The following is a 27,267-nucleotide window of genomic DNA, read 5'->3' on the forward strand; positions in this document are numbered from 1 at the left end:
GGCTGACCACGCAATGCCCCACAGGGCTGTTGGGCAGTTCCTCCATGTTGCTGTTGGGCAGTTCCTCCATGTCAGCAGGGCAATGTGCAGCTGCTGCAGTGTGCTGAAAGTGAAGTGCTTGGATGTGGCATTGGTGGGGCAGGTGAGAACGGCCAGAACATGAACTGCTGTCCTGCTGATGCGAGCCAGTGTTTGAGTTGTGATGAAAAAATTGTTAGTGATGTAAATCCACAAAAGCACAACTGAATTAGGAGAAGCTGTCCCAGAGCTGTGGACACACTTGTCCTTTGGGCACCTGCTGATGTACAGAACTGCTCGACATGGTGCCAGGTGTACTGGTGCAGCCACAGAATCACTAAGCTTGGAGAAAACCTACAAGATCATCCAGTCCAACCATCCACCTATCGCCAATAGCTCTCACTAAACCAATCCCTCAACACAAAATCCAAATGTTCTTTGAACACCTCCAGGGTCAGTGACTCCACCACCTCCCTGTGCAGCCCATTCCAGTGCCTGACCACTCTTTCAGAGAAGTAGTATTTCCTAACGTCCAGCCTAAATCTCCCCTGGTGCAATTTGAAGCCATTCCCTCTAGTCGTACCACCGTTACACGAGAATACAATGGGCAGCACTGCAGATATCAAACACAGATACTACTGCTTGCACACCCACTAGCTGCAGGACTACAGCCTTCTCTGTGGGCTGTTTGCTGTAGAACTGAAGTACAACCGCTTCTCAGACAGCAAATACTGAATCTCATTTACACGGAGCACTGAGTCAGGGTAAGCTCTGCACTGATCCACATGGAGAGTTCAGACTTTGCAAAATAATTCAGTGAGAATTCCTGGTGTGGGAACGGTGTTGTTTCTGCACTCGATATCAAAAAGAGCAATTGGTTTGAAGAAGTAGAACATAATGCATTTTTATTCTGTAACTTATCCTTAGAAATAGCTGATAGAAGAAGTAAAAATACTGGTATGTTAGCAGCGTGTTTTAGAAGCATTATTACTGAATTATATGACTTAGTCTTTCTTGCAAAACTATAATAGTTGTTACATGTTCCAAACAATGCGAGCATAGCGTTAGGGATTAGAAAACATATTGTTTGGAAAAGAAACTCCCAGCAAAAGAAAAATAGATTTAGCAAACATCGAAGAAGCCCGGGCCTCTACACAAGGCCAGACTGCCTCACTCCATGAGGAGGCTGGGATGTGACAGGCAGGCACCAAAATACTCCCCTGTCTTTCTCCCGAGTTTTCCAACACCGGGTAAGCATAAGGAAGCCCTCACTGTGAAATAAATCATCGATAAATGACATATAACAGACTGGTTGCACAGTTTGCTCCAGATTACAACTGAAATTTCTGAAAAACGCTTTAGAACAGTACAGAGAGCAAAGCCAACACGTGTTTGACCCTCGGGCAAGGCCGGGGCCGGAGACCCGCATTGGTCGCGGCCAGGGGCAGGCATTTGGCACAGCTGCCACAGGCTTCGAGCAGGATCAGGCCGCAGCAGAGTCCAAGGTTCGGGCAGCTCAGGTGCCGCTCTGCCCGCCGCTCCGCTCAACCCAGCGCTGAGCTCACGGCATCGCCTCGTTGCGCTCTGTGCGGGGAGGGCGGCGGAGGGCGCGCAGCTCCACGGCCGTGCCTGCAGGCCCGGCCCCACCGTTCGGTTCTCTCAGACTCCGCGGCGCTCCCGCGCCAGCGCGGCGCCGGTCCCCGCTCTCCTCGTTCCCGGGCTGCAGGCGCAGCCCCGCCTCACGCACACGGCGGCTCCGCCTCCGCTTAAAGCGCGCCCGCGGCCGCCGCCGCCTCCTCTTCCCGCTCGCTCTGCCGCCGGCATGTCGGACAGGCTGCCCTACAAAGTGGGTGAGTGCGCGTGGCCCGCCCGGCCCGGCCCCGCGGGGCTCCCGCCGCTCCTCGGCGAGCGGTGTGGACGCGAGGCGGTGAAGCCGGGCCGCTGCGGCGGGGTCCGCGGTGAGGCCGGGCCGCTGCGGGAGGCGGCCGCCTAGGGGTGGCCGGGGCTGCGGGTGCGCAGCGGGGATCCGCTGGATGTGTCCGGCCGGAAGGATCGGCTGAGGATCGGGACCGGGATGCGAGCGTGGAGTCACCACCGAGCTGCGGGACGGGCTGCGCGAACGGCGTGAGGACCGGCGGAGCCGGGGTTGCACCCGGCGGGGTTGCGATGGGGATTGCTCGGAACTATCGCCTCTGAAGAGCTGTAGGGCTTTGGAGGATTAATAAACATAATAAGAAAATAGTCCACTCGTTTAAAAAATAAAAACAAAAACATTGTCAGGGATGCGAACCTAAAATACTAGGGGGTATTTTTAAGCACGCTCTGGGAAGTCTGCACGGCTTTAAGAAGGGTGAGGTTGAAGAAGATCCCCGCCCCCACTTCCCCCTTGTCAGCGGTGCTCCGGTGTCTGTCCGCCTCCTCGGCCTCTTCAGCCCGTGCTTGCTGTGACGGCCAGGCACGTGGGCTTAACGGGCATCGCTTGGGAATAAAGTGCAATTAGGCTGTCTGGTGGAACCAGGCGCTCTGACTCGGTGCGTTCACCAGCTAGCTGAAAGAAAGCTAGCTGACCGTGCTGTTAGTGAAATGATACTGTCCTGAGGCCTCTGAAAGAGCTCACTGGGTGCTGGGCATTGGCTCTGGCTGGTGCTGCAGAGCGGTGTGCCTGGATGCTGGCTGTCCGCCTGCTGTAGGTGCAGCTGGAGTCAGACCTGCTGCAGCTGCAGTGTTCTCTTCCTTGCTCTATGTACTGTCGGAAATTTCCTGTTCAGTTTTTGGTGAACTTTCTTAGTGAAAGACCCTTCTTGGAGAAGTAAAGCAGATTGTGACTAATGGTCCTTCAGAAGCTGTCTTTGTGGAGACACAGTGGGAGCCCTGCAGCTGAGTCCTTGTTGGGGACAGGGCTGGGCTCAGTGCCCGGAGACCTTGCAGGGTGTGTGCTGTGTGTGTTCCCACTTGCAGAAGCTGTGACTGTACAGGCATTCCCCCCAGGCATGCTACTCTTTCTACTATGGAAGGAAACCTCTGGAACTGTCAGAGCTTTAGGCAGTATTTGCAGAAGTGGATTGGAACTTGGAACTTAATGAATGGGCTGCAGGGCTCCTGAGCAATAGATTAATGTGCCCGTACAGGAGCTTTGTTGTTTTGGGGCTTTTTGGTCTGAGCTTGCTTAAAAGCCTGTGCACCATAGTGCAAAAGCAGGGGGGTAAGAGGGATGGGGCCCATTTTCCTCCTGCTCTGCCTCCCAGCTGTTGCTTGGTGTTCAGTTCAGCTGTTGCAGCTGATGCCTGTCCACAAGTGTGAGAAGGGATACCAAGGTCTCAGCTATTTAAACTCTTACACCTGTCCTCCTTCTCTTGCAGCTGACATCAGCCTTGCTGACTGGGGTCGCAAGGCCATTGAGATTGCAGAGAATGAGATGCCAGGGCTGATGAAGATGCGGGAGATGTATGGTGCCTCGAAGCCCCTGAAGGGTGCGCGGATCGCCGGCTGCCTCCATATGACTGTGCAGACAGCAGTTCTCATAGAGACCCTTATAAAGCTGGGAGCTGAGGTAAAGTGGCTCTGAGTTTCTCCTTCAGCATGCTCTTAGGTAATGCTCTGCCTGGGGCACTGCTTCAGTTTATATAACTATCACAGGGGAATCTGGCAAATTCTTCTGCATTTTTAGAAGAGTCACAGTTCTGGATGGATTATTTCTTCTTCCCTTAAGCAAAAACTTCATCAGCTGTAATGCACACCCCCTAGGATGTGGTACGTGTCCTTTCTCTGGACAAGCTGCAGCTTGAGAAGTGCCAGTTCTGGACTGGGTTGCTGGCTTAAACAGCTCCTTTGGCTGCATGCAGCTCCCTGAGCAGTGATGCTAGGATTTGCTCTCATGTGTTGTATTGTGCTTGGTCATGCAGTGTTGTTGCTGATTGTGTTTGCTGATTGTGCTGTTGCTGTTAATACTGAGGCTCTAGTGACTGCCTGCAGCATGGATTAGCTTGTGTTAAGAACTGCACTGTGCCTTCAAATTCAGCAAAAACTTACGAAACCTCTGAGAGCTCCTGCTAGCCCTTCAGATGTGCAGAAAATACTGTAGAAGCAATGTGGTTCAGTGATGGCAGGTGGGGATTCCACTGATTTCAAGTTCACTGTGTTTCTGGACCAATTATCCCGGTCCATCTTAAAGACTCGGATACCTGTAAGCCCTTTACTGCATTATGCCATGTGCCTGGCTTGCAGAATGAGTCCAAACATCATGGCTGAGTGATCACTGCACAGGACATCTCAGCACAATCCAAATAGCTTGTGTACTGAGCGGGGAGCTCAGTGGTGGATTATGTTAAGCATGATTTGTGATCTGAAATTCCTTTGTCCTGAAGTTTAGCTGTATGCACTCTGGCCTGCCCAGAGATAGTCCTGTATGGGATCTGTTCCTGGGAGTATGAGCCTGGGAAGGACTAAAACTATTGAGCACTGTCCTGCTTACCCAGAGGCAGTGGAAAAAGGGGAAGCTCTCTCCAACAGATAAAGCATTTCTTTAAAAAAAAAAAAAAAGAAGTGAAAACTGGGGGGATAGATCTAGTCAGGATGCAGGGGCAGTGTGTGCTGTTGTGTATGGAGATTGTCCTGGTCAGAGCTGTTGTGCTAGTGCAGTGCTGAAGGAGAACTTTGATGCAGATTTAGCCCTGGCTTTGTTTCTACTATTATGTATATAACTTTGTCCTTTCTTAGGATTTAAAAGCAAGCAGTACTTGCTGAGTTTTAGGAAGTTCTTTGCTGTTCCTGTTGGTTGCTGTATCCTAATATGGCAGGCTTAGGCAGCAGTTGTGTGCTATCTTAAATATAGCTAAATACAGGCCAAATTCAATGTCATATGGGACACATCCAAGTCATTCAGGGAGGTCCCTGCAGTGATGTGATTCCTCTAAGCATAAGCTGGGGTTGTGCCTTGAAGATGTGTGCTGTTGTATTACCTTGGTGCTTGATTGTGAGCTCCTTTCTTGTTCTGCATGTTCAGACTGCTTTGAGTTTGGATTCAACTCTGATTCATCTGTTTTATCACAGTCTGGGCGCTTGGAAGGAAGGAAGGTAACTGCAATCAAACCGTATTCTGTGGATACTCTCCAGCCTCTCTGGGGGTGTGGACTGGGGGTTGGAACCAGATGATCTTTGAGATCCCTTCCAACCCAAACTATACTATAATAATGAGGACATAACTCACTAGAAATTGTGGTATTCCTTCTACTGTGTTTCCATGATAGCAAATAGATCATACTTTCTCAATTGCACTGTGGTTTCTAACAGAGGCACTTCAGCTTGGCTGTTGGCCTCATTGCCTTCTTGGAGAAGCCCTTCCTAATACCTCCAGGAAAGTCTGGGGTTTTCCTCTACCATCTCCCAGGTGACAGCATTCCCACGCTCTTCTTTGTAACCCAGTACACCTCCTTCCCCCATTGTAATTAGTTTAAAGCCCTGCTAACCAACCCAGCCAGCTTGCTCCCTAGAATATTTGTGGTCAGCTCCTTAAGGTCTCTGGCAAACCAGCATGCAGATACCCACTTGCTGGTCAGCTCTGTAAGGAACAGAGTGAGAGCTCCAGTGTGTGGCTCCCGGTAACAGAACGGACCTGGGAGCCACTACTGTGAAGCTGCAGTGGGTGTGCAGGTCCCTATTAATGCAGCTCAGCGATGTGCTGTTGCTTTTCTAGGTGCCCGAGCCTAGTTATGAAATCCGTGGGAAGTGCTTAGCTCAGCTGGAAAAGCTTCCATGACTGGAGAACAGAGTGGGAGCTGTTTGAGCATAATCTCATGAGAATGCCTGTTGATAGCATGCAGCATTTCAGCTGTGTTTCTGACTTTCTTGAGTGCCTCTTGGTGTATTGCTGCATGGCCATATCCTTTACTGGACACTTGTCACGTGGCTGTTCTAAAAATCTCAACTTCAGTGATGCAGACTTTCTGAACCCATCATACTGTGCTTTTCCTGAAGATCTGTAGCTGAACATACTCTTTGGGTGTCTGGCACAAGCTCTCACGAATAAAGAGGTGGCTGAATACGTGGCACAGCTGAAGCTCTGCTATCCTTTGAGGTGGCATTATTCTCCCTGTCCTAGTCAAATACTTAGTTTTCCTATTAACTTTTACAGAGCTATTTAGAAAGGCAGGAATTTGCACTAATGTACTTTTCTGCTCTTGTTCCCTTTTGTGTCTAAATAGAGTTCCTATCTCAGAACTTTGTTCAGCAAATAAAACTTGAGTTGTTTTCCAGGTACAATGGTCAAGCTGCAACATTTTCTCCACTCAGGACCATGCTGCAGCTGCTATTGCAAAAGCTGGCATCCCTGGTAAGTTCTCCGTGTTCTAATTGGGCTTTGAATTGGGGTATAGGGCCTGTTCTAGCTGAATCAAACTGTACAAATCTAGCTTTTCTGAATAAACTTCAGGATAGAAGTAGCCTCTGAAAGCCAGTGTTTGTTACAAAACAAAATTTTGATTCCAGCTGCATTGCATCGGACAGTTTAGCATGCCTAACAATGGCTGATCTGGTGTTAGACTACAAAAGAGCTGGGTTGTAAGTTACCAGCCTTAAGCCTGTTTACTAAGATGATTAAATGGGCTGGGTAATTAGAGATTGGTGTGTAGGTGTGTACAGAAGGTGTTTGGTGCTTTCCAGCAAGCTTGCTGCTAATAGCGATTGGGGAAAGGAGCCCGGCTGTTAGCAGAGACAAAAAATGTTTTCTGACAGCCTGGTTCTTTCCTTTAGAGGTGTCTTTAGCTACTGATATAATTAGCTGTTGCAACAAGTCTTTCCCCAGTTGTGATCCATTTTAAAGTAAAGAAGAAAAATCCCTTCCCTGGTTCTTATGGTATTACTGGCTGTGAGCATCACCTCCTGCCTGCCTCTAGCGTGCAGTGTGAGAGAGCCAGCAGCAACTTCCTGGATCTAGATGTTAGAGAACTGCATCCCTCACTGCTCTTAACACTCAAAACTCAACTTTTGAAGAGCAGTCTGTGGGTGGAGCATCCATCTGACCTTTTGGCTTCCACCCCTGTTATCTTTGCTTGGTGGAACTTGCACTTTTTGTTAATATTACACTTCACACAGCGAATCTAGAAACGTGGGAGGAGTGCTGATCCTTTGTAGACAATGAGGGACACTGATGCACCCTTCTGCAGAAGGGGCAGCTGCAGGGGTGGCTTCAGAGCTGAAGTTTTCTGTATAAACAGCAGAAACATGGCAATTTATCTGGTGTCCAGTGTTAGGTTATGTAAGTTGTGCTCAGTATGTTTGAATAACTGAGTATCAACAGGGCTTGAGCGTAGCATGAAGCAGCTACAAATGCTGGAAAGGCAAAGGTACTGATAGATATGTGTTAGTTGCTGGAGCATGCTGTTGATGAATGTTGTTGAATGTTGTAGAATGTGCTGATCTTGAGATCTGCCCTTATAAGAGCAGAGGATGCACAGCAGCATGGATTTTAGCACTGTGCTAGAAACTAGAATTTAAAGTTGCAGGAGAGTTTCTGGTCTGGTGCTTTGTTCATGCCAAAGTCTGGTGCATTTTTCCTGCTATACTAGAAATGCTAGAGTTGTGTTTTTGTTTGTTTGTATCAATATATCCTGTGGCTGTTTGTAATTCCGTGGTGAATTAAGGGAGTAAGTGGGGCGTTGTGGATGTGCGTCTGCTTTGGTTTGCTTTGATTTTTCTTTCTTAATATGGAATAGTGAGGAGGGCAATGAAAGTCTCAGTTTTAATCAAGTTTGTGGCCTGGAACAGAAGGCAAAATGTTTTAACTTCTGCTCGTTTTGAGATTTTGATCTTCTTTCCAGTGAAAATGTCTCTTCTGGCTTGCAGGCACAGATAATCATCTACATGTCAGCTCTGCTGCTGAGCGCTGCCAGTGAGATCTTCATTTTGCTGCTTTCCTATTTGCTCAGAAAGAAACTAATTGTTTTTTTGTTCCTATTTAGTATTTGCCTGGAAAGGAGAAACGGACGAGGAATATTTGTGGTGCATTGAGCAGACCCTGTACTTCAAGGACGGGCAGCCCCTCAACATGATTTTGGATGACGGTGGAGATCTTACCAACCTAGTTCATACCAAATATCCACAGCTCTTGAAAGGTAACTTGCAGTTGTTGTCAGGTACAGTTCTACCTGGGAGGCCAGTTTGGCACTTTTTCAGTGGGAATTCCCTGCTTTGGTAAAAGGGATGTGGGAAGGTTGGAAAGGCATGTGCAAGCAGGCAATGGGATGTGTCTGTGAAAACTGCTCACAATGCAAGAGCAGAATCTCTTTCCTGCAGGAGCTGTTGTTTCCATCTTTGCTTTGTAGTATCTATACTACATTGACTGTTCTTCTGGCCTTCATTCACATTATCCATTACCTGAATAACAAGTAGGGCTGCTGTCTGGCCAAGACATTTCTGTAAATGGGCTGGGTTTTAGAATTGCTTAATGTCTGCTTGCAATTAATATTATCTAATGTTGTTGCTTTTTTGTTCCCTGTACTCTCAATACACCTTTAGATCAGCTTATGAGAACCTGTAGTTTTTCTTCGAAAGGAATTAAATTTTCACAGTACATGAACTGCAAGGCATCAACTTGTCCTATTTATCAGTAAAGATGCTGATAGCCAGGGTTGTGACTCCTGCTTTGTTGATTTATTACCTTTAGTATAAGCTAGTAAAACAGCATGGTGTGGCTAGCACGTGTTATCTGTAAAAAGACTTATCTGAGGGCAGTTTGGCACGACTTGCAGTAGCAGGCTGATCTGTGCTGGGCAACTGTAGCAGCTTCTTTGCTCTGCTGGATTTCGTCATATGTGCTGCTGCAAGCCACAGAGGCCTATTGTTCCTGAAGGACGTTTGATCTAGGATTTGGAGATAACTGAATAGGCATATGGAGGGGAAACTAAACTGATTACTGATCGCTGTTCTGCTGTTCATTCTTGGCCCTTGCAGGTGGGGTTGCTGTAGAAACCTGCTGAATCAGCTTTCCTGAGCTGTACTGCCTTAATAGGCAGAATCAGAAGTAGTCAAGACACAGGGCTGTGTGAAGGAAGGAGGCTGGGCCGTACTGCCCATCTGTGTGCTTGTATGGGTAGGGTGGCAAGGAAAAGAAGAAACTGCAACTGTGTGACATGCTTTGCTTTCTCTTTGACCCTCATCCTCATGTCATTAGATCTCCAGCAGTGAACTGTAATGCAGTGGAAATTGGTGTCTGCTTACTAGAGGTCTCTTTCTTCTGGGCTGCCTCCGTGTGAAGTTCATGACCAAGGAAGCCACAGCTAATCATGCCTCCTTGGAATTGTGACAGGCTTCAAAATGCATTTTTTCATACTTGAGTTCTGTTTAATGGGGTTGCTCCCCTGTCAAGCACATGCAGCTAACACCTCAATTTGTGTCTATTTGTGTCTGTTCTTGAGGGTGCTTGTGCTGAACTTTTCACACCTGCAGCCTTGTTATCTGCTCTTCAGAGTCCTCTCACTTGTCTTGCACTCCTGTTGTGCAAGCAATTAGTGTGATATGTTTCAGCAGGACAGTGGCTGTCTGCTGTATTGGCATCCATCTCTGGTCTGCCATCCCAATTCACAGGAGTGGCCCTTCACCTGGGTTTTTAAAGGACCTAGATGGAATGTCATACCTGTCAACATTTCCCCTGCCAAAATATGTGCTATCTGCACTGACTGGAGTTGAGAAGCCTTCTTGCAGCATTCCACCACCTGTGCATGGAAATGCTCAGCAAGTTTCCCTTAATCCCTAAGCACCATTGCTGTTAGAGGGCAGAATGGCCTCTGTACTACTGCCATGTTTTGCTAGGCTGAATGCCCTTAAAACCAACATAATGAAAGAAGGGGAAGGAAAGACTTCAGAACCAAAGTCACCTGAACTCATGCAAAGATCATTTCTGGCATCTCTGCTGAAGCCTGCTGTTCAGAGAGGGCTGTATTGTTGGTGATCCATGGGGCAGACTTGCTCATTGCTCAGGTAGGTAAGGCAGGTCTGAATGTTCAGCAAGAATTCCTCATGTTGCTTCAGCTTTTTTCCACGCTTTAGGCCCTCCTCTGTTCTCGAGTCACTCGTTGCTCAGAGAATTGCGCTGGAAGAACGCTTTGGGGAAAGGTGCTAGATTTCAACACGCGCCAGATGATGTTCTTTAGCTTGTCCTGCCCCCTACCAGCGAGCTCTCGGCGTGCCAAGCCTCAACTTAACCGTCTCAGCAGGTGACCGAGTAGGAGCGAGGCACTGGAGCGCGGTCGGTGCTGGCAGCTCGCTGCAGGCGGTGCGGCCGCATCGCGAGACGCGTCTCCCCGCTGATTCGCCGCGCGGCAGCCGGAGGTGGCGGCGATGTCCGTGGCGCGCCGCAAGGGGGCACCATAGTTCCGCAGCGGCTCCGGCCGCGCTGCCCGGGCCGGGCCGCGTGTCCCGGATGTGCCGGCCTTCCCGAGGGGCGCTTCGGTCCCCAGAAGTAAAAGCCCGGATAAGTGATGGTGGATCGTTGGTGCTGTGCCCTCCCCTCTGCCGCCGGTCAGGGTGCTGTGCTGGGAGCCCGGCTGCTGCCCTGTGCTGTGGGACAGGTCCTCTGGCATCTCTGCTTTGCTGCTGCTGTTTGTGAAGGAGGAAGGGCTGGCAGTCCAAATTAGCTGCTGCAGTGTCGTATGGATCTCTGTGCAGAGATATTGCTCTTGGTGGCGGTTTCAGCTTGGTTTTGCAGATTTGTTCTATCTTCCCCCAGTACTTCATGCAGTGACAGATTAGCTGACTTGTAGCATGCTTCCAGATCAAAGAACAAACTTAGTCACCGTAACCTGTGCAGGGTATGCAGCTCAACTGCATAGGTGATTCTCAGGTTTATTGACTGTCACAAATTGCCACCACTTCTTTTGTGCAGATAAGCTTTGAGCAACACCCAGAATGCTTACAGTATAGCAATTAGACAACTTGCATGCAGCGAGATATTATTGAGATGGTAAGGGGAAGAAATACCCCGAATTCATACTGTATGTGGTATGAAGGGTAAACAGGGACACGTTTACAAATTTGGCTTTTGCGTGTTGTTTGAAGTGAGGTTACTTTGTGACAGTTACTGTCATATTAAGGTCTGGTTCCCTTATCCGATGTTTGTATTTTTAGGCAGTCGTTTGTCGCTGGCTTCTATCTCTGGGACTGTTTTCAAACAAGGGCCTATTTGAAATGATACTTTGTGAATGTGCTAGTAATACCCTTGAAACGGAATTTTCATGCAGTTAATGTCTAGATTTGGAGCATGTGGAGAATGTTTAATCAGAGCTGCAGCTGATTACTGACAGGAGGATTGAGAACAACAAACTGAATTTGAATTTTTCTTAGTTGTTTCAAGTGCTTTAGACTTGAGTGTGGTTATCTCTCGTCTCCTTTCAGGCCACCTTGCCGGTATGGAACAGACTTCAGAAACATCACTGAAAGTCTGAACATTCAAGTCTTTTTGCAGTTGGCTCAGTGTGAGAAAATAGATTAGAGCTGTCTTTCCTGACTTCCTGGTCTAGAATTGGCCCCTTCTTTTTTTCCAACGATTTCTTTGTCCTGCTGCTTTGATAGCCGTGTGGGGGAAAACTTTCTTGAAGCTTCAGAGTGCCATTTGAGGATCCAAATGAGGGTTCTGATTTCGTCCCTGCTTCCTGCAAAGATTTTTATAGCTTAAACCTCTGGAAGACACTGCTGCCACTTGGATGTGTTGGTTTGCAGTGACATTAAATCCAACCAAACATAAATCATTTTACTCTGCCCATAGGAATTAGAGGTATTTCAGAAGAGACAACCACTGGAGTTCACAACCTGTACAAGATGAAAGCCAATGGGACTCTGAAGGTGCCAGCTATCAATGTTAACGACTCTGTCACCAAGGTACTGCAGTTAAAGCACTTACGCTATGCTGTGCTAACAGGTTTGGTGCTGGGATGTTATTCCCCTGCAAGTATTCTTTCTCTTGCTGAGGTACTCTAGATGTGGAACTGAACAGATTTTCAGCACATCCTTGAAGTAAGTCCACGATGTCTCTGGTGTGATGTGTCGTAAATGTCCCATTTTTAGAATGTTCAAGGCTTAATTGTGTGCAAGGATGTGTGTTACATTATTAAAATGCAAAAGAAATGAAGACATCTCTGGAATTATAGCTGTGTTAGCCTACAGTTAGTTCCTCTGTCAAGAAACAGGTCATCACTGCGTGGCTTAAAGCCACAGGCAGGTAACAGCTGGAAAAGAAACTCAATGACCTGCATGAGCTTTTGGCAGGTAAAGGTATTTCTGAAAGCAACAGTTGCTAAGGATAGAGAAGAAAGTGTTTATATCCTTTGTTTAATCATATTTCTGCTTCCCATGACAAGTCCTTTAGGAAAGAGGAAGGAATGGTATTGAGAGCGTGATGATGATTTTGAATGCAGATGAATTATAGAGTGATTTTCAGGTGTGCATGAAGCTCGTGTATCCAGGTGTTTTTAAAACTAGTCAGTAAGTATATATTGAGTCACCGTGTGCAGTTCTAAGCAGTTTTCATAGTGAAGCACTGTGATAATAATTCCTGCCTGTAGTGTGCCTGTGAAGAGTAGCACTTTAAGGCACAACTGTTTCAGTACTTTTTGGCTGTTTAATACTCTGAGACTAACCTCAGTCTCTTATATTATTCTGTCAGGAATGGCATTTCTCAATGGTTTGGTCTGCTTTCTCTGCACCTTGTTGTTTGAAGACTATCTTGTTTCTGTTCACAAAGATGTCTGACATTTTTATTCCATAGCTAGTGGACTGGAAACCAGTTGATTTTGGACATTCCTCTACATCCTTTTCACCCATGTCTGCCTCTTGCATAATAACTACTAATACTGTTTAGTAGATTTAGAAATTCAGATGTTTCTAAAAAAAGCCTCTGAAATGGATTTGAATTGAGCTAACTTTATTCTAGTGCCAAACAAGTGCTTATTTTCAAATACTGTTGAGGATTTGTGCAATGAAAGATTTGTATGAACTGCAGTTACAGACCTCCAGGAAGACATGCAACTGAATGACAGATTTTTGCTCCTTCAGTTTGATATTTTGACTCTATGCCAACTTCCTATGCTATTGGTAGGAGAGATTTCCTTTATTTTCATTGATTTCATTTATGAAATGTTTCTCACCAGGGGCATGCTGAAGCCTGTATGTGGCATAACTATGTAGACTGAAAAAGGATAAATGAAAAACATCAAGCCAGATTATCATCTTCTCATCCCTCATTGTAGTTAATGTTTAGCTGACTGTCTGCCTCCTGATTATGTATGCACACACAAATCCATTTTGCTTCTCTAAGGAGTTTTTGCTTGAGTGAATTTTCTTCTGTTCTGAAATGGCTCCTGTTTCTTCTTCAGAGCAAATTTGATAACCTTTATGGCTGCCGAGAGTCCCTCATTGATGGTATCAAACGTGCTACAGATGTCATGATTGCTGGAAAAGTAGCAGTGGTGGCAGGTTATGGTGATGTGGGCAAAGGCTGTGCTCAGGCCCTGCGGAACTTTGGAGCAAGAGTCATCATCACTGAAATTGATCCCATCAATGCACTGCAGGCAGCTATGGAAGGTGAGAACAGAAGGGATAGAAATTACTGCGTCTGAAGGGAGTCTTTCTGTGTTGGTGTAGAGCGATAAATGATAGTTGAGAAAGTTTCAGTGGGTTTCAGCCTCTTTGTTGTAGAAGTGACACACCTCTTGTTTAACTGAGCATACAGTGAACTCTTTCCTTACAACTTCAGTTGTTGTAGGCCTTGACGATATGTTTGGAGTCACAGATAAAAAGACTCTAGTGGGGAAAGCCCGCTATTTCGTAATGCTGAAAGTCTGGTTGTGAATGGGTTAATTATCTTCAAGTTGGGCAACTCTACCTTCAGTGTAGGTTAAGACTTACTAGAATATTTCCACAGTAAAACAGCAGACCTTGTCTTCATTAGATGCTTTTGTAGATGAACGCAACTCTGCTTTCCAGTGTGAAGCTGTGCTTGCAGCACGCTCTCAGAGCTGTACTCCAACTCTTCTGTGGCTGCTTCACTTAGCTCTGGGTAGTACCAGTTTATCCCGTTTCTTTTCATACATGATTAGAATCTGCAGGTATTGTGGATACATTTTCTTTGGAAGCAAACCCTGAATCCAATCTAAGAGCTGTGGCAGACGCTACACCTTTGGTTGCAGGGAGTTGGAAGCATAAGATCCTCACACTGGAAGTAGGTGAGGGATACAGATATTTTTGTGCTGCCTCGGTATTTAGTGTAAGGAAAGTACATCTGCTAACATGCATTCGCCATAGATTAAGCACTGGCACAGCCTTCTATTACTCATAATTTTTTCTTAATGCTTTACTCAGTTTTGCAGTTCATTTTTGAACAATGTCTGGTGATTGGGTAGGGAGATAATTTTTTTTTTCTCTCATTTTCAGGTTATGAAGTTACTACAATGGAGGAGGCTTGCAAGGAAGGCAATATCTTTGTTACAACCACTGGCTGCACTGACATTGTTCAGGGCAGGTATGATCTAGTCATTTGCTTCAGTGAAAACACACTGCTACAGTTTGATTTTTATATAGTCATAACTTGTCAGCAACGTGGTGAGAGATAGCATTAATTTAATGAGAAACTGAGACTTCAGTTTTTAAACTGTTGATTGTTGCCACGTTGCAATTATTCCTGTCCTACAATGTCTAATGGTGGAGAAACAAAAAGCATAGATGGACAGAGAGACCTTTAAGAAAATGGGAGGGCGGGCCTGAATTCTGTTATTGATTGTTAATTTTGTTATTCTGAATTCTATTGATAAATGTGAACGGAAGGAGAGGTAGGTAAAGATTGAAAGTGATTCCATCTGTGAATACACACAACAATCTTGAAACTAATCTGTTCTCAATAAACTGCCCTACAGGCTCTTTATTGTCACTTCCTAGATCTCAGTTTATAGTCCCTCTGCTCTACACAAACTCATTCCTATTTTTGCCATTAGGATTGTATGTGTTGTAGTATGAGGACAGATTAAGTGGGAGGAGATGAAGGCATTAGTATCCAGGAATGTGACACTGCTGGAAACATTAAAGTAATGGAGAAAGAGATTCCTTCTGTGTAGGAAGGAACAGAATAACTGCCGATATTTTAGTAGTGACCAACTAAAAAATTAATTCAACTTTCTATACTGGGACAACAATTCATCTTCAATAGCCTCTTCCATCCTTGGGAAGAGTCCTTTACTAGGAGCTTGAAACTTTTCCTAGCAGGTTTTACATGTTTAGATGATTACTGCACCCACGCATCATGTCTGTGAAAATCAACTGCAGATCCAGGAGCTCTTCATTTCTCCTTGAGCAGAGCTATGGGCCAAAGCACCTCCTGGATTTGGAAAAGGCACATTTCTTTTGTGCATTGACTTTTGATTTCTTTCTTTTTTTTTTTTTTTTCCTTCAGGCACTTCGAGCAGATGAAAGATGATGCCATAGTTTGTAATATTGGTCATTTTGATGTGGAAGTTGATGCAAAGTGGCTGAATCAAAACGCAGTAGAGGTGGTGAATGTTAAACCTCAGGTGAGATAGCCCATGTAGAAGGCATCCTGATAGAACAGAGTGATTACAAGTCAGTGTCTGCTGCCGGAATGGAAAGTGTTTCCTTTCAGATGCTTCTACTCTTTACATTCTAGCTTTTATATTGTTAATTGATTTTTTTGGAAGCCAGGTTTGTTCTGGGCTAATCTTAATGCAAATTCTGCTCTGCTGTTGCCCTGTTAGTCTGTAACAAGCTGCATGTAATATTCTTGCATTGATATTAAAACAACTGGTTCCAACAAGTGCCCAGGACTTAGAGCATGGTCTCTGAGAAGAGATGCCTAGTATGGGTACATCTGTGTATTCTTTCCTTCTGGACAAACAGGAACCTATTCCTTAGTTATGGTCTCATAGTTGATTGCATCAAATTAGTTTCTTACAGGAGGTCGACCTTGATGTTTGGCAAAGTATGAAAATGTGCTTTTTGATAGCCACCATCTGAGAGTAATGCCCTAACTCAGTTTAAAAAACAAGCTGAATGATGAATACAGAACAGATCATTAGAGATCATATAGAACTTCTTAGGAGCAGAGCCTATGGATTCTCTGTTGACTGATCTCAGCTTCCTCCAAGGAAGTTGCTTGCTCGTGTAGCTGCCCTGCACCAGAAGAGTCTTAGGTCTCATGCAGAGTGCTGGTATTAGAATGAATCTCAAGGAAATGTATTCTTGGGTTTTGCCAAGAGTTGAAGGATTCACACCTTTGTTTTCAAAGCAACTTTTGTTCTGAAATTAAAGCCTCGGTGAAGCCTATTGGAGCTTTGCTAAATTCAGGCTTCTTTTCCAGACTCAGTGGCTTTATTTTAGAAACCTGTGGAGACCAGAAGTCTGTGTGTGGGCAGAGAAGGCAGGATATTTTATCCTTGCTCAGCTTGCATTTCCACAATGTATTTACTTCAAACTATGGCAGTAGTCACACGGAAAAGTAGGGCTCTGAAAACTCCAACTCTTCAGCTGTATCCTTAAACAGAGAAACAGCACTAAATTAAAACTCGTTTGTAACACAGACGTTGAGGGAGGACATCACCTGAGGCTAACCAGTCTCTTTCTAACTTGGTATAGAACTTCTGATTACCTTTTGAAGAGGTAACTTTTGCTCACAGTGGGATTCTCAGACAGGTTTTTTTTTTTTTTCTTTTAACTATACCTAGGTGTATGTCTTAGTAGATCTGTCTGCCCTTCCAGATGACCCTCCTGTGGCTCATTGGCCACCCACATCAAACTCTTGCTAAGCAGTTGTGAGCCTCTTTTCAGTGTCACGTTTGTTGTTGTGGCCCTAAATGTGAAGTATGAAGTTATACTTTCAAGTTCTCACTATGTTTGTGCCCATGACCTTAGTGTAAGGCTGACTTCACCCTAGCTTCTGTCCTAGAAGAGCCTGCTTGCTTTTGGATAGCTCAGGTTTTAAAAGGTTTTAAAATTGGGACTGTTTATAAACGTTGTCAAAGACTGAAATGGCTATTAATGTAGTAGCATACAAACTACCTGCCCGTGACTATTGAGCGTGGCTCTTAAAATCCATGTGAAAAATTGAATATTAGTGTTTGAGAAAGCAGCAGTCCTGTTTCTTGTCAGGAGCCAGGCCTGTCATGAATATATTAGGTGCCCTGAACAGTGAGATGCAGTGTAGTGCAAGGCATGAAAACTATTAAGTGTCTGGTTCAAAACAAATGTTTTATTTTTAAAATATTGGAGTTAGGGTCAAAGTAGCCCATACGGTTTAATGCTGAAGAGTTACCTCCTTCCTATCCTAAATCTCTCTGTTGTGTTGTAAAACATTGCTATTGCAAGCAGGAGGTCCAGAGTGACCCAAAATAATGGACCTGTTAACACAGGATGTCATCCAGGGTGCTGTAGGTGACACGAAAATGTATGTTTAAAAATATTTAGCTGGAGTTTGTACATATTTTAAAACAACAAAAAAACAAAACAACCAACCATCCCTGAATGAACCACCTCTGTCTCAGCTTGATCTAGAGATAGATGAAGCTGAGAGGATTTATTGGGAAATTTGGCTTTTGTTGTATTCTTCCTTATCTGCTGCTTACTGCTGGAGATAGGAGATAACTTTGGAGTTAGGAACAAGGAAGTGTCCTGCAGCTTCAATCCCTCACAACCAATGTGGGAATTCATCTGCATTGGAACTAGAATTGGTGGATCCTGGTGGATGGCAACCAAGTCCGTGGGAAGGATATTGGATCCAGATAGTCTTTACGGTCCCTTCCAACCTAAGCCTTTCTATGATTCTACAGTTCTGTGACAAAAGTGTTCCTTTAATGAATTTGAACACAACTGAGAAATCTGCCCTGGCTTAAGTGGTGGACTGAGAAATGTGCAAACACGTGCATAGAATCATAGAATGATAGAATGCCTTAGGTTGCAAAGGACTTTAAGGATCATCAAGCTCACACCCTCCTGCTACGGACTGGCTGCCTCCACCCCCCAGCTTGGGCTGCCCAGGGCCCAGCCATAATCTTGGACACCTCCGGGAATGGAGCACCCACAGTTTTTGGCAGCAGTGCTGGAGCTACACTGCCTCTGGGTAGAGAATTTCTCCCTCACATCTAACCTAAATCTCCCCTTTTTTAGTTTAAAGCCATTCTCCCTTGTCCTATCACTATCAGACCATATAAAAAGTTACTTCCCCTCCTGCTTATAAGCTCCCTTCAGTCATGGGATGCTGCATTGAGGTCTCTCCTGACCCTTCTCCAAGCTAAACAAGCCCAACTACCTCAACCTTGAAAATTAATTGTAGCAGTGAACAGTGTTTACTATCAGCCATGTTGTTGTAGGTTTTTTTCTTTAGCGTTCTGATTTGTCTGCTTGGTTTCGTTTCTCCCTCCCATAGTCTTCTGGTGGTGCATGTGGTATTTTTTGGGTGAACTGAGAGCTGTCACTAGTGATCCACACTGGAGAATTAGCATCCATAAGAAATATACTGCAGCTGCTCAGTGAAAGAAAGTTCTTGCTAACCTTACCTTGCTGTACAGCTCTTGGGTAGGAAAAATAAAGAGTTTTATTTGGAGCTTCTGTTTGAGATGGTTACTGCCTACATGTGTGCTAAAGACAGTAATCTGTATTATACAAACCCCAGAAATAGAGTATTGGGATTGAATCACAGCTGGGGAAGATAATTAGAGGCCCAGATCTTGTCTGAAAGTGAAGTACCAGTTCTAGGAAAATGGTCATTGCTAGTTTAAATTATCACATCTGTACTACTAAACTGAATAAAGTTTGGTTTTTTTTGAAGGCAGAATTATTAAGAACAAAACTGAGTTCAGAATGGCTTTTAACCTATAGGTTGAAGCTTTAAGAACAAAATTGAGTGGCTTGTATTTTGCTTCATATTCCCTTTTGAGACATAAAGTATAAATACAGCTGCAGGAAAGGAACCCTTTTAAGTCTTTATGCTATGGCAGCAAAATTTGTCTAAAACATTGTTAACCTTTAACAAAGCTTACTGTTCTTTTTCAAAGCTTTAGTCTGCTTCCACATGCTTGACATAATAGATGAACAGTAAATACCAGGGAACAATGAACATTCTTACAACTTACAGTCCAGATTGTAATTTCATTTTAGGCTTTAGTATTTAATATAATTCCTTTCTACAGGGTGAAGGCAAGGGAGAGAAGAGCTAGAAACTGGCAGGAGGGGGAAGCAGAGCTAGCATAGGCATTGTGGGATTCCAGTCTGGCCCAGACAGCTGAGGCACATATGAAGTGACAGTCTCCTGATCTCTGGGCTCTTGTGTATCTGAGCACCTGTCTCCTTAGCCCTTGTTTGCCTGTCCTTTTGTCCCTGGAAATCAGCCTGAATGGAGGACTGAATCTTTCTCCCTGAAAGCAAAGAGTGTGCACCAGAGTCTAGGACAGCCATTTAATTTACCAGTTCTTTTCAGCTATGCATGCAATTTGACTTGCTTGATAAGTGGATAGATCTCCTTGTGTTTTGACTTTGGGACTTGTCTTGCTCTCACTTAGGCCTGGTGTCACTGTGGGAGGTGAGCTGTCAAACCACAAGTGTTTTCAGGTCTCCTAAAAGGTGGTGCTGAAGATTTGGTAGATGTCTACAGTAGCCTGTCCCTGGAAGACAAACTGCTCATGCCTTGACTGTAAATCAAGGCATTACTGAGGTGGGAGGATTCACTGGGGAGTAATTTCAGAAGGCTGAGCAAAATCTGGCCCTTACCTGTGTATCAGGTGCAAATGTTCTGGGCTGTTGCACACAGAGGTGCTGCTTCACCTCTCTCTCCACACCAGCAGTTACAATTAAGTATATATGAATTACATCTTACTGCAGGCAGCACGTTCCATGCCACAGACACCTGAGATGGTATGCATGTGAAAGAACCAGAAGAACAGGATAACTGATTAAATGTGAAGCAGATGCTAAGATCTATGTAGTGTGAAGTCCAGAGCAGTTACGAGCCTTACTGAACTCTGGCTGGGAATGGTGAGGAGCATCTTGATTGTAATGAAAGTCTGCATCGTAAACCCATTGCTGAATTGCTGATGTGGAAAGGGAGCCCACCGAGTTTTACATGAGTGCTATGGAGATATTCAAGACCTGTCTGGATGCTGATCTGTGCGACCTATTGTAGGGTACTGCTTTAGATAGGGATTGGACTCAGTGACCTCTTGAGGTCCCTGTGGACCTCTTGAGGATTCTGTGACTTCAAATGCTGCTTGTGCCCTCACCTTTCACTGCTCTTTTCCCAGGTGGATCGCTATAAATTGAGGAACGGTCGTCATATTATACTGCTGGCAGAGGGCAGACTGGTCAATTTGGGCTGTGCCATGGGTCACCCTAGCTTCGTCATGAGCAACTCCTTCACCAACCAGGTGCTGGCACAGATTGAGCTGTGGACAAATAGTGACAAATACTCTGTTGGAGTCCATTTCCTGCCAAAGAAGGTGAGTTAGAATGGCAGAAAAGTGCAAACTTGTAGGGCTTCGGTCACACAATGTGAAGTGAGCTTTTTTCTTTCTTTTTTGTAGCTAGGACAGTGTGAAGACGTAGAACTTGTTTGTGACAGGAATGTCCTGTTTTTTTTTTTTGTTTTTTTTTTCCCCTTGATTTGCAGCTCTTTACTAAGCTGCTGGGAAAGCCTTTGCTGTCTGAGAATAGTCAGGAAGCTCCTTCCTGAAGAGTTGGAGTGAAATCAAAAATCTTCACTGTGGTTGAGAGAATCTGGGTCCCTCTTGCACCTGAGCAGAGCTTATTACAATCTGATCCTAATAGCTTCACAAAATATTAATGACACAAATTCCCTTGTGTTTCCCTTTAATCTTATCTGTGGATTCTTTGTTCTCGGAGAAATCTGGTCATATCATAACCTGCAAATTCCTTTATAAAACTAACCTGGTTTTAATTTTGCAAAACAAACATGAGAATTTCAGTTGCTCATTGAAAAGGATACTGGGGTTAAATCCCATTGCTTTGAAATAGAACCAGGTGTGGGACAAAATGTGAAAATACTTTTCATCTGGGAAGTATAAAGTGTATGTTTGGGCTTATTTGTGAAATGTTTGCTGAAGAACTTAAGTTTCCAAAACTGCCTATTGATGATCAAGCAAAGTGTATCTGCAGCTGATCAGCCAGCTCTCTGACACACAGTCATCTTCAGAGAAAATTTTTGTTGACAATTCCTAGGAAAAAGAGCAAGCCCGATGTTGCTAATAAAATGTGGCTTCATTCTCTTCTAGAACAACAGTTTTTAGTAATCATACTTGAACCGAAAGTGAGAAATAACACTTAGATCTGTTACTTACAAATGGAGTTGAGTGTTTGTGCACTGTATGGCAATGCAGTGTTCAGGTTCACGTACTGTGGCAAAATGATCTTTACCCACTGGGCTCCACAGATAATTTCAATGAACAAAGCTGCCTTCTTGTCAGAAACAACAAAAGATGGATAGAAGGGCTTTCTTTCCTGATTTTTGGCTAGTACCTCTCCTTGTTCTGCATAGTGGCTTTGAGATCTAAATGTAAATTTAAGAACTGGTGATGAGCTATTACAAACATGCCTGCTTTTCTGCAATACGATTTTCTGGAAATTGAAGCAAAGTATTGCATCCATGTTCTTGCTGTCAGATGTATCCTTCCTTATGCTCAACTGCTTGATTCGAAGTGTGCAGTAGGTAAGAATGTCAGTTTGCCTTTCTCTAAATCTTGAAGTCCATAAGCTGAAGCAACTGTGAAACAGCTTCTTTCTGCTGCAGTTTGAGAACCTGATTTGCGAGATACTGGTGACTCAGTATCAGCTCCTTTTCAAGTAGATCTAATCTGTCTCAGTTGTGCTGGAAACGCACCTGTCACATCTCAATATATCACTACAGTTCAACCTGATATGTATTTGACTTTTAACATTTTTCTTCTGACATGATCTACTAAGCTTAAATACTTGTTTCCCATTCTAGACACAGTCCCTCCAGCTGGGTTTTCTTTCTTGGTTTTCTTGATTCTTATGTAGTATCCTATAGCTTTCATGGTTTGCTTCCACATTCTTCAACCACTTAATCTATTCTTTTTAATGGTTTGGATTGTACATCTTTGCCCTCCCTGGTTCTCCGTAGATGTTCAGAGTAACACCAAGCTGCCAACAGATTGAGCTGCACTGAATTATTCAGCACAAATACAACTTTAATATGCTTATTATGATGGGGTTACTTTAGAGTAGTTTCTTGTTAGAACACTTCTGCTTAGGATGTGCTGGTTGACAGATGCTGAAGATGTAGTACTTGGTTGTTTTGTTGATTTGGTGATCAAATATATTGCAACAGTTACATACATAGAGGAGATAGCACCAGTTTTTTGTCTCTGCTGCAGCAGTTCAGACTTATCTTGCATCTGTGTTTCCTTAGCAGTGATCATTCGTATCTTGCAGGAATTGCAAATGATATAACTTACCTTTCTATTATATGCACCTTGTCCTTTCCTAGTGCTGTCCTGTCTCCTTGAACATCTTTCACAGCTCTGCCTTCCTGTTGACATGGCAGCTAGTTTGCCATGTTGCTGTCTGTTTTCAGACTTAAATATCCTCTTAACTTTCTGCTCATTTTTCTGACCCTTGAGTTTGCATGTCTGTCTGACTCCCCTGGAATGAAGAAAAGATCAGGAAGTGAGATATAAAGTATTTTATTATTCGTGAAGACCATGACAATAGATAATAGAGCTGTTGATGAATTAGTGATTCTGGAATGAATATTCTTAACATACATATCTCAGAGAAAGTATACCTGGAAGGGGGAGATGTATTAATTTATTTATACGTATTAGAATTTCTATAAAACATTATGATAGTCTAGTATGTCCATGTCCAGGTGTTTTCATAGCAGAAAATGACTGGGGCTTTTCCCTTCTGCCAAACCGGACATTCTTATCTTTGAATAGTTTGATATCTGTTCTCTACCTGTGGATGGATGTGAATGTGTAAATGGGATTGAAATGGGCTGGATGATATATTTGTCTCATGCTTCTGAGGAAGTCAAATTAAGTTGGGACTTTTCCATCTGGGGATGATTCTGTGCTCAAGTTAGATGGTTCTGCACTCAAGCAGTTGGTGTATGTTGACAGGAAGAGTTGCATCGGTCTGTTAAATTGTCCTTGGAGCTGCTACTGGTTTTCAGGTATTCATTTCTTACTGTCAGCCATGATTTCTTGAACTGAAGCTTCTACTAATCTTTTTCAATGCTTTGTTTTCTAGCTGGATGAAGCTGTGGCTGCTGCACATCTGGACAAACTGTGTGTGAAGTTGACAAAACTGAGTGAGAAGCAGGCCAAATACCTGGGCTTGTCAAAGGATGGGCCCTTCAAGCCAGACCACTACCGATACTGAGCAGGTGGCAGTACTCAAAGACCAAAGTGCAGGGATGCAACCTTCCAAAGCTCTAGTGTGTGCTGGGTTTCTGAGAACAAGCCCTTTGCCATCATCCTCTCAGTGCTGCAGAACTTGTGCCCTTACCAATGGAGCTTCAGGGCTTTTTTAGTCTTTTTTTTTTTTTTTTTTTCCCTTAAAGAAAGAGGATCACCCTGGCTCATGGAATTAGAATTGGTACTTAGCTAAATTCACAGCAAAAAGGATCCTATGCACCTTTAATTGGCCCCTAATGTCCCAGTAAGAGCTGGACAAAAGGGAATACTAGATTAAATATCTGCTCTTGTCAAACATGTGGCCAGCTGTTTGAGCAGGCTAATCAGTGGAGTGCAGAACTGTTTCTGCAGAGAGATGCTTTCTGCCATGCTCTGTGGGAATTAGCTGAATTCTGTTTCAAGGCTGGTGGTGTCAGGCTTCTCTTCATGAAGGTGCACTAACTGAAATACCTTTTGTGAAACGGGGAACTAAGGAGGAGTATTTCTGCAGGTTGCTTGATCTGCCTCCTGTATAATCAATGTAATCTCCTATGCAGAGATGAGAGCTGGCATTCTCTCTGGATTAATCTACTCCAGTGATTTTAATTAGAACCAAGACCCTTCTATGCTGCTTCCATTGCAACAGTGGAAGGGGTGTGAGGCAAAGGTGACTTACTTTAGCAGTCCTCTAGTGTTGGTGAATGTCTGAGGAGTCACTGAGGAGATGGTTAGGGTTAGGGCTCTTGATTGGTCCTAGGAAAACACCAGCAGCACGCTTTTACCCCCAGGTTCTTTTTTCAGAGTTGTCATGTCTGCTGTATCTTTTCTGTCACTGACTCAGAGTGCTTTTATTAAAGATGTGACTGTGGCCTGACTTGTGTAGTGAGATGCTTTAGGCTTTGCCATGAATCTATTTGGTCCTGCGTATTCACTGAATCAATCAAACCTTTTTGTGTGTCCACTTGTGGTTTCCTGGCAAAAGCCAGTGCTGTGGCTAGCCATGTCATGTACTTGAGATGAGAAATGCTGTTCCTGAAGTTATTTAGTTATGATTGAAGGGCTGTGAGTTACAAGATGGGGTGGTGGGAGGAGGGAATGGGGGACAGGCAAAATAACAACCAAAGGGAACAAACCCTAGCAGCTCTGCCTATCCAGATTCATCTCCACGTGTTATGAAATACCTCTATTTCCACTACCTTCTTCAGTCAGTATTGTACAGCCGGCTGAATGTAAGAAAATGAAAAATTTGGTAGAATGTATTGAAGAAATGCCACCAAAAAACAGCTCTGAGATTCATGTTCGAGCAACAGGTGTCAGTAAGCAATTAAAGCAGATGGTGTGGAGTATGAACTGTGGATAAGTCAAAAAAAGAAATGAGTAACCAAATGTTGCTTGGTATGCAGCTTGTTTTATTGCTTTCCATTCTGCAAATAATCTGTTGTCAGCCTCTGAAGAGCATCAGTTTTGAGTATGGGTCTCACGAAACCAGCCCCAATAAATGAATCCATATTCAGTATGAGTTAACCTTTAAATATGCATTTATACAGCGTTCCACCCCAATGTGTGCACCTGTGTCTAAATGTAGATGGCAGGAGATGGTCACCCTACATCACACACAGCTCTGGTGTCAGAATAAAGATGATATATCAAGTCAGTAAAATAATTGCAGTAGGGAAACAAGAGCTGGATGTTGTCCTTTTTGTCGCCTTTCAGATTCCTTGTTAGTCTCTTCAAAGCTGGGCTTTGTCTTCCCTAAGCCCATCCCTTGGCTGAAAGCCTGCTGTTCTGAAGTCTAGGGTTGTAATTATGTTTTGGATGTGACTGCCTCTCCATATGGACTCATCAAATAGTTTAGCCCTTCCTACCTGTCTGGTGGACAATCCCTCACCTCAAAGTAGAGCTAGCGAGGTCGAGTTGCTGATCAGCTTGCATGGGTGAGTTTCAGTCTTCTCTGGGGTTTGAGATTACCCAACCTCCTCAGTCTTGTCAACCAATATTCAACTACTCTTTAGATTAACTTTTTTTCTGTATATTTAACTAAAATTTCCCGTGTTGCGATTTATGCTCATCGCCCCTTGTTTTATTCCTCTGCACCTGGGAATGGTCTCACTCTGTCTTTGCTATGTGCTCCTGTAGTAGTCAAAGGCAGCAGCATGTTGGATGTCAGTTTCTCATTTCTCATTGCTATTTGCTAGTGATGGATTGCCTACAGAAATTGTTTAGCATATAGAGGAATTTATTTGCATGTGTGTATATATACGTGTGTGTGTTGTTTTCCACAGAAAGAGTTGAAATTTTGCATTTCCTGGTTATTGGAGTCCTGAGGAAGTCCGATACACATTATTGGGTTCAGGGGCTGCAGCTGCTGACTTTCAGAAAATGTCTCAAGGGAGAGTTTGTGTGCAAAGCTAAGTCTGGAAAGCCCAGTGCAGACTCCTGACATTCAGCTTCTGTTGGAACTTCAGAGACTGAGCCTATGAAACTGTGATTCCATGGGTGGGTCAGGGAGGTGTCCATGCACTGGCAGCTTGGCCAGATCTGCAGTATCTGCTTTGCAGAGCTGTGTTCCAGTGCACTGGAGCATTGCTGCCAAGAGGGAAGAGAACAGACCAGTGGCTTCCTACTGCAGTGCTTTCACTGACAGATCCCAAGCAGTTTTGCTTTACTATTGAAAATACAGTAGCCTGAGCAAGTTAACAGAGTGGGAGTTTGACTCAAATGTGGTTTGAATTGATAAAATATAAAAATCATATTTGGAATGCTTTTTGCTAGATCTTCTGTTTTGTTGGTTGAAGAAGACTAGATCAAACACACACCCTAATAAAACTGCTGTAGAATTTCTCTTCCTCCCTCCCACCTCCTGTAGTGCTGCTGTGGTTTTACTGCTGCCTGGAGAAGAAATGCTATGCCCAGTTCCTGTTGACAGTATGATGTGTGAATCAGCAGCATTATTGCAAGGGGGCATTTCATATTTCTGCCCAGCTGTCACTGTGTGCTGTGTGGCTGTTCAGCTAGAGTTCAGCAGCTTCCCTTTCTAAAAGCAGTCTTGTTCTCTCTTGCTGTGGTGCAAGCATCTTTGGCCGAACGTAGACAGTGCTCTGATTTGAACTCTTCTTCAGGGGCAGTTTTGCATAATGTTCACAGTAGAATGTGCAGATTTCACTTCTGCTTTAGCAGCATTCCAGAATAGACGAAAGGCTTTGAAACATGACCTGTGGTGTAGTAGCTGCTTTCCTTTTATTTGTTGTTGTTATTTCCTAAGGAAAAAAAACATTGTCTTGTGTCCCAAACCCTGCTGCTTTCTCAGAAGGTGCCTGATCCATAGCGAAGGAAATTACACAGCCTTATTGCTGGATTGCTTGCTATTGTCAAGAGCACGTCTGCTGCTGCTGAGTTGTGCCAAATCACCTGCAATTTTAAAAACAGCTTTCTTGTTCTTTCTTATTTTTTTTAATCTACATACAATGAATTCAGTCTGGTCTGAAGCTGAGCATTTTGATCGTCCCCCTCTCCTCTGCTCTTGTGAGGCCCCATCTGCAGTGCTGTGTCCAGGTCTGGAGCCCCAGTACAAGAAAGGCAGAGAGCTGTTGGAGAGGGTGCAGAGGAGAGCCACAGAGATGATCAGGGGGCTGGAGCGGCTCCCCTACGAGGACAGGCTGAGGGAGCCGGGCTTGTTCAGCCTGGAGAAAAGAAGGCTGTGGGGTGAGATCACTGCATCCTTCAGTACCTAAAGGGAGCCCACAAACAGGAGGGGAATCAACTCTTTGAAAGGGCAGGTAACAGCAGGACAAGGGGAAATGGTATGAAGTTGAGGGAGGGAAGATTGAGGTTGGAT

The 27,267-nt window shown here is 44.4% G+C and overlaps 1 protein-coding gene across 1 annotated transcript; it reads left to right on the top strand.

Annotated features, from left to right (window-relative positions):
* The first annotated feature begins 1,721 nt into the window (after window positions 1–1,721).
* Window positions 1,722–24,306, top strand: AHCY (adenosylhomocysteinase). The gene is made up of 10 exons (XM_085241372.1): window positions 1,722–1,868; window positions 3,378–3,568; window positions 6,271–6,346; window positions 7,974–8,126; window positions 11,774–11,886; window positions 13,380–13,587; window positions 14,437–14,524; window positions 15,449–15,566; window positions 20,301–20,495; window positions 23,287–24,306. Exons 1-10 carry the CDS (start codon window positions 1,841–1,843, stop codon window positions 23,416–23,418), a joined length of 1,302 nt encoding a protein of 433 aa, XP_085097498.1. The 5' UTR covers window positions 1,722–1,840; the 3' UTR covers window positions 23,419–24,306.
* Window positions 24,307–27,267: the final 2,961 nt, after the last annotated feature.

The sequence above is a fragment of the Meleagris gallopavo genome, chromosome 22 (assembly GCF_905368555.1).
Source record: "Meleagris gallopavo chromosome 22, MGAL_WU_HG_1.1, whole genome shotgun sequence".
Taxonomy (NCBI): Eukaryota; Metazoa; Chordata; class Aves; order Galliformes; family Phasianidae; genus Meleagris; species Meleagris gallopavo.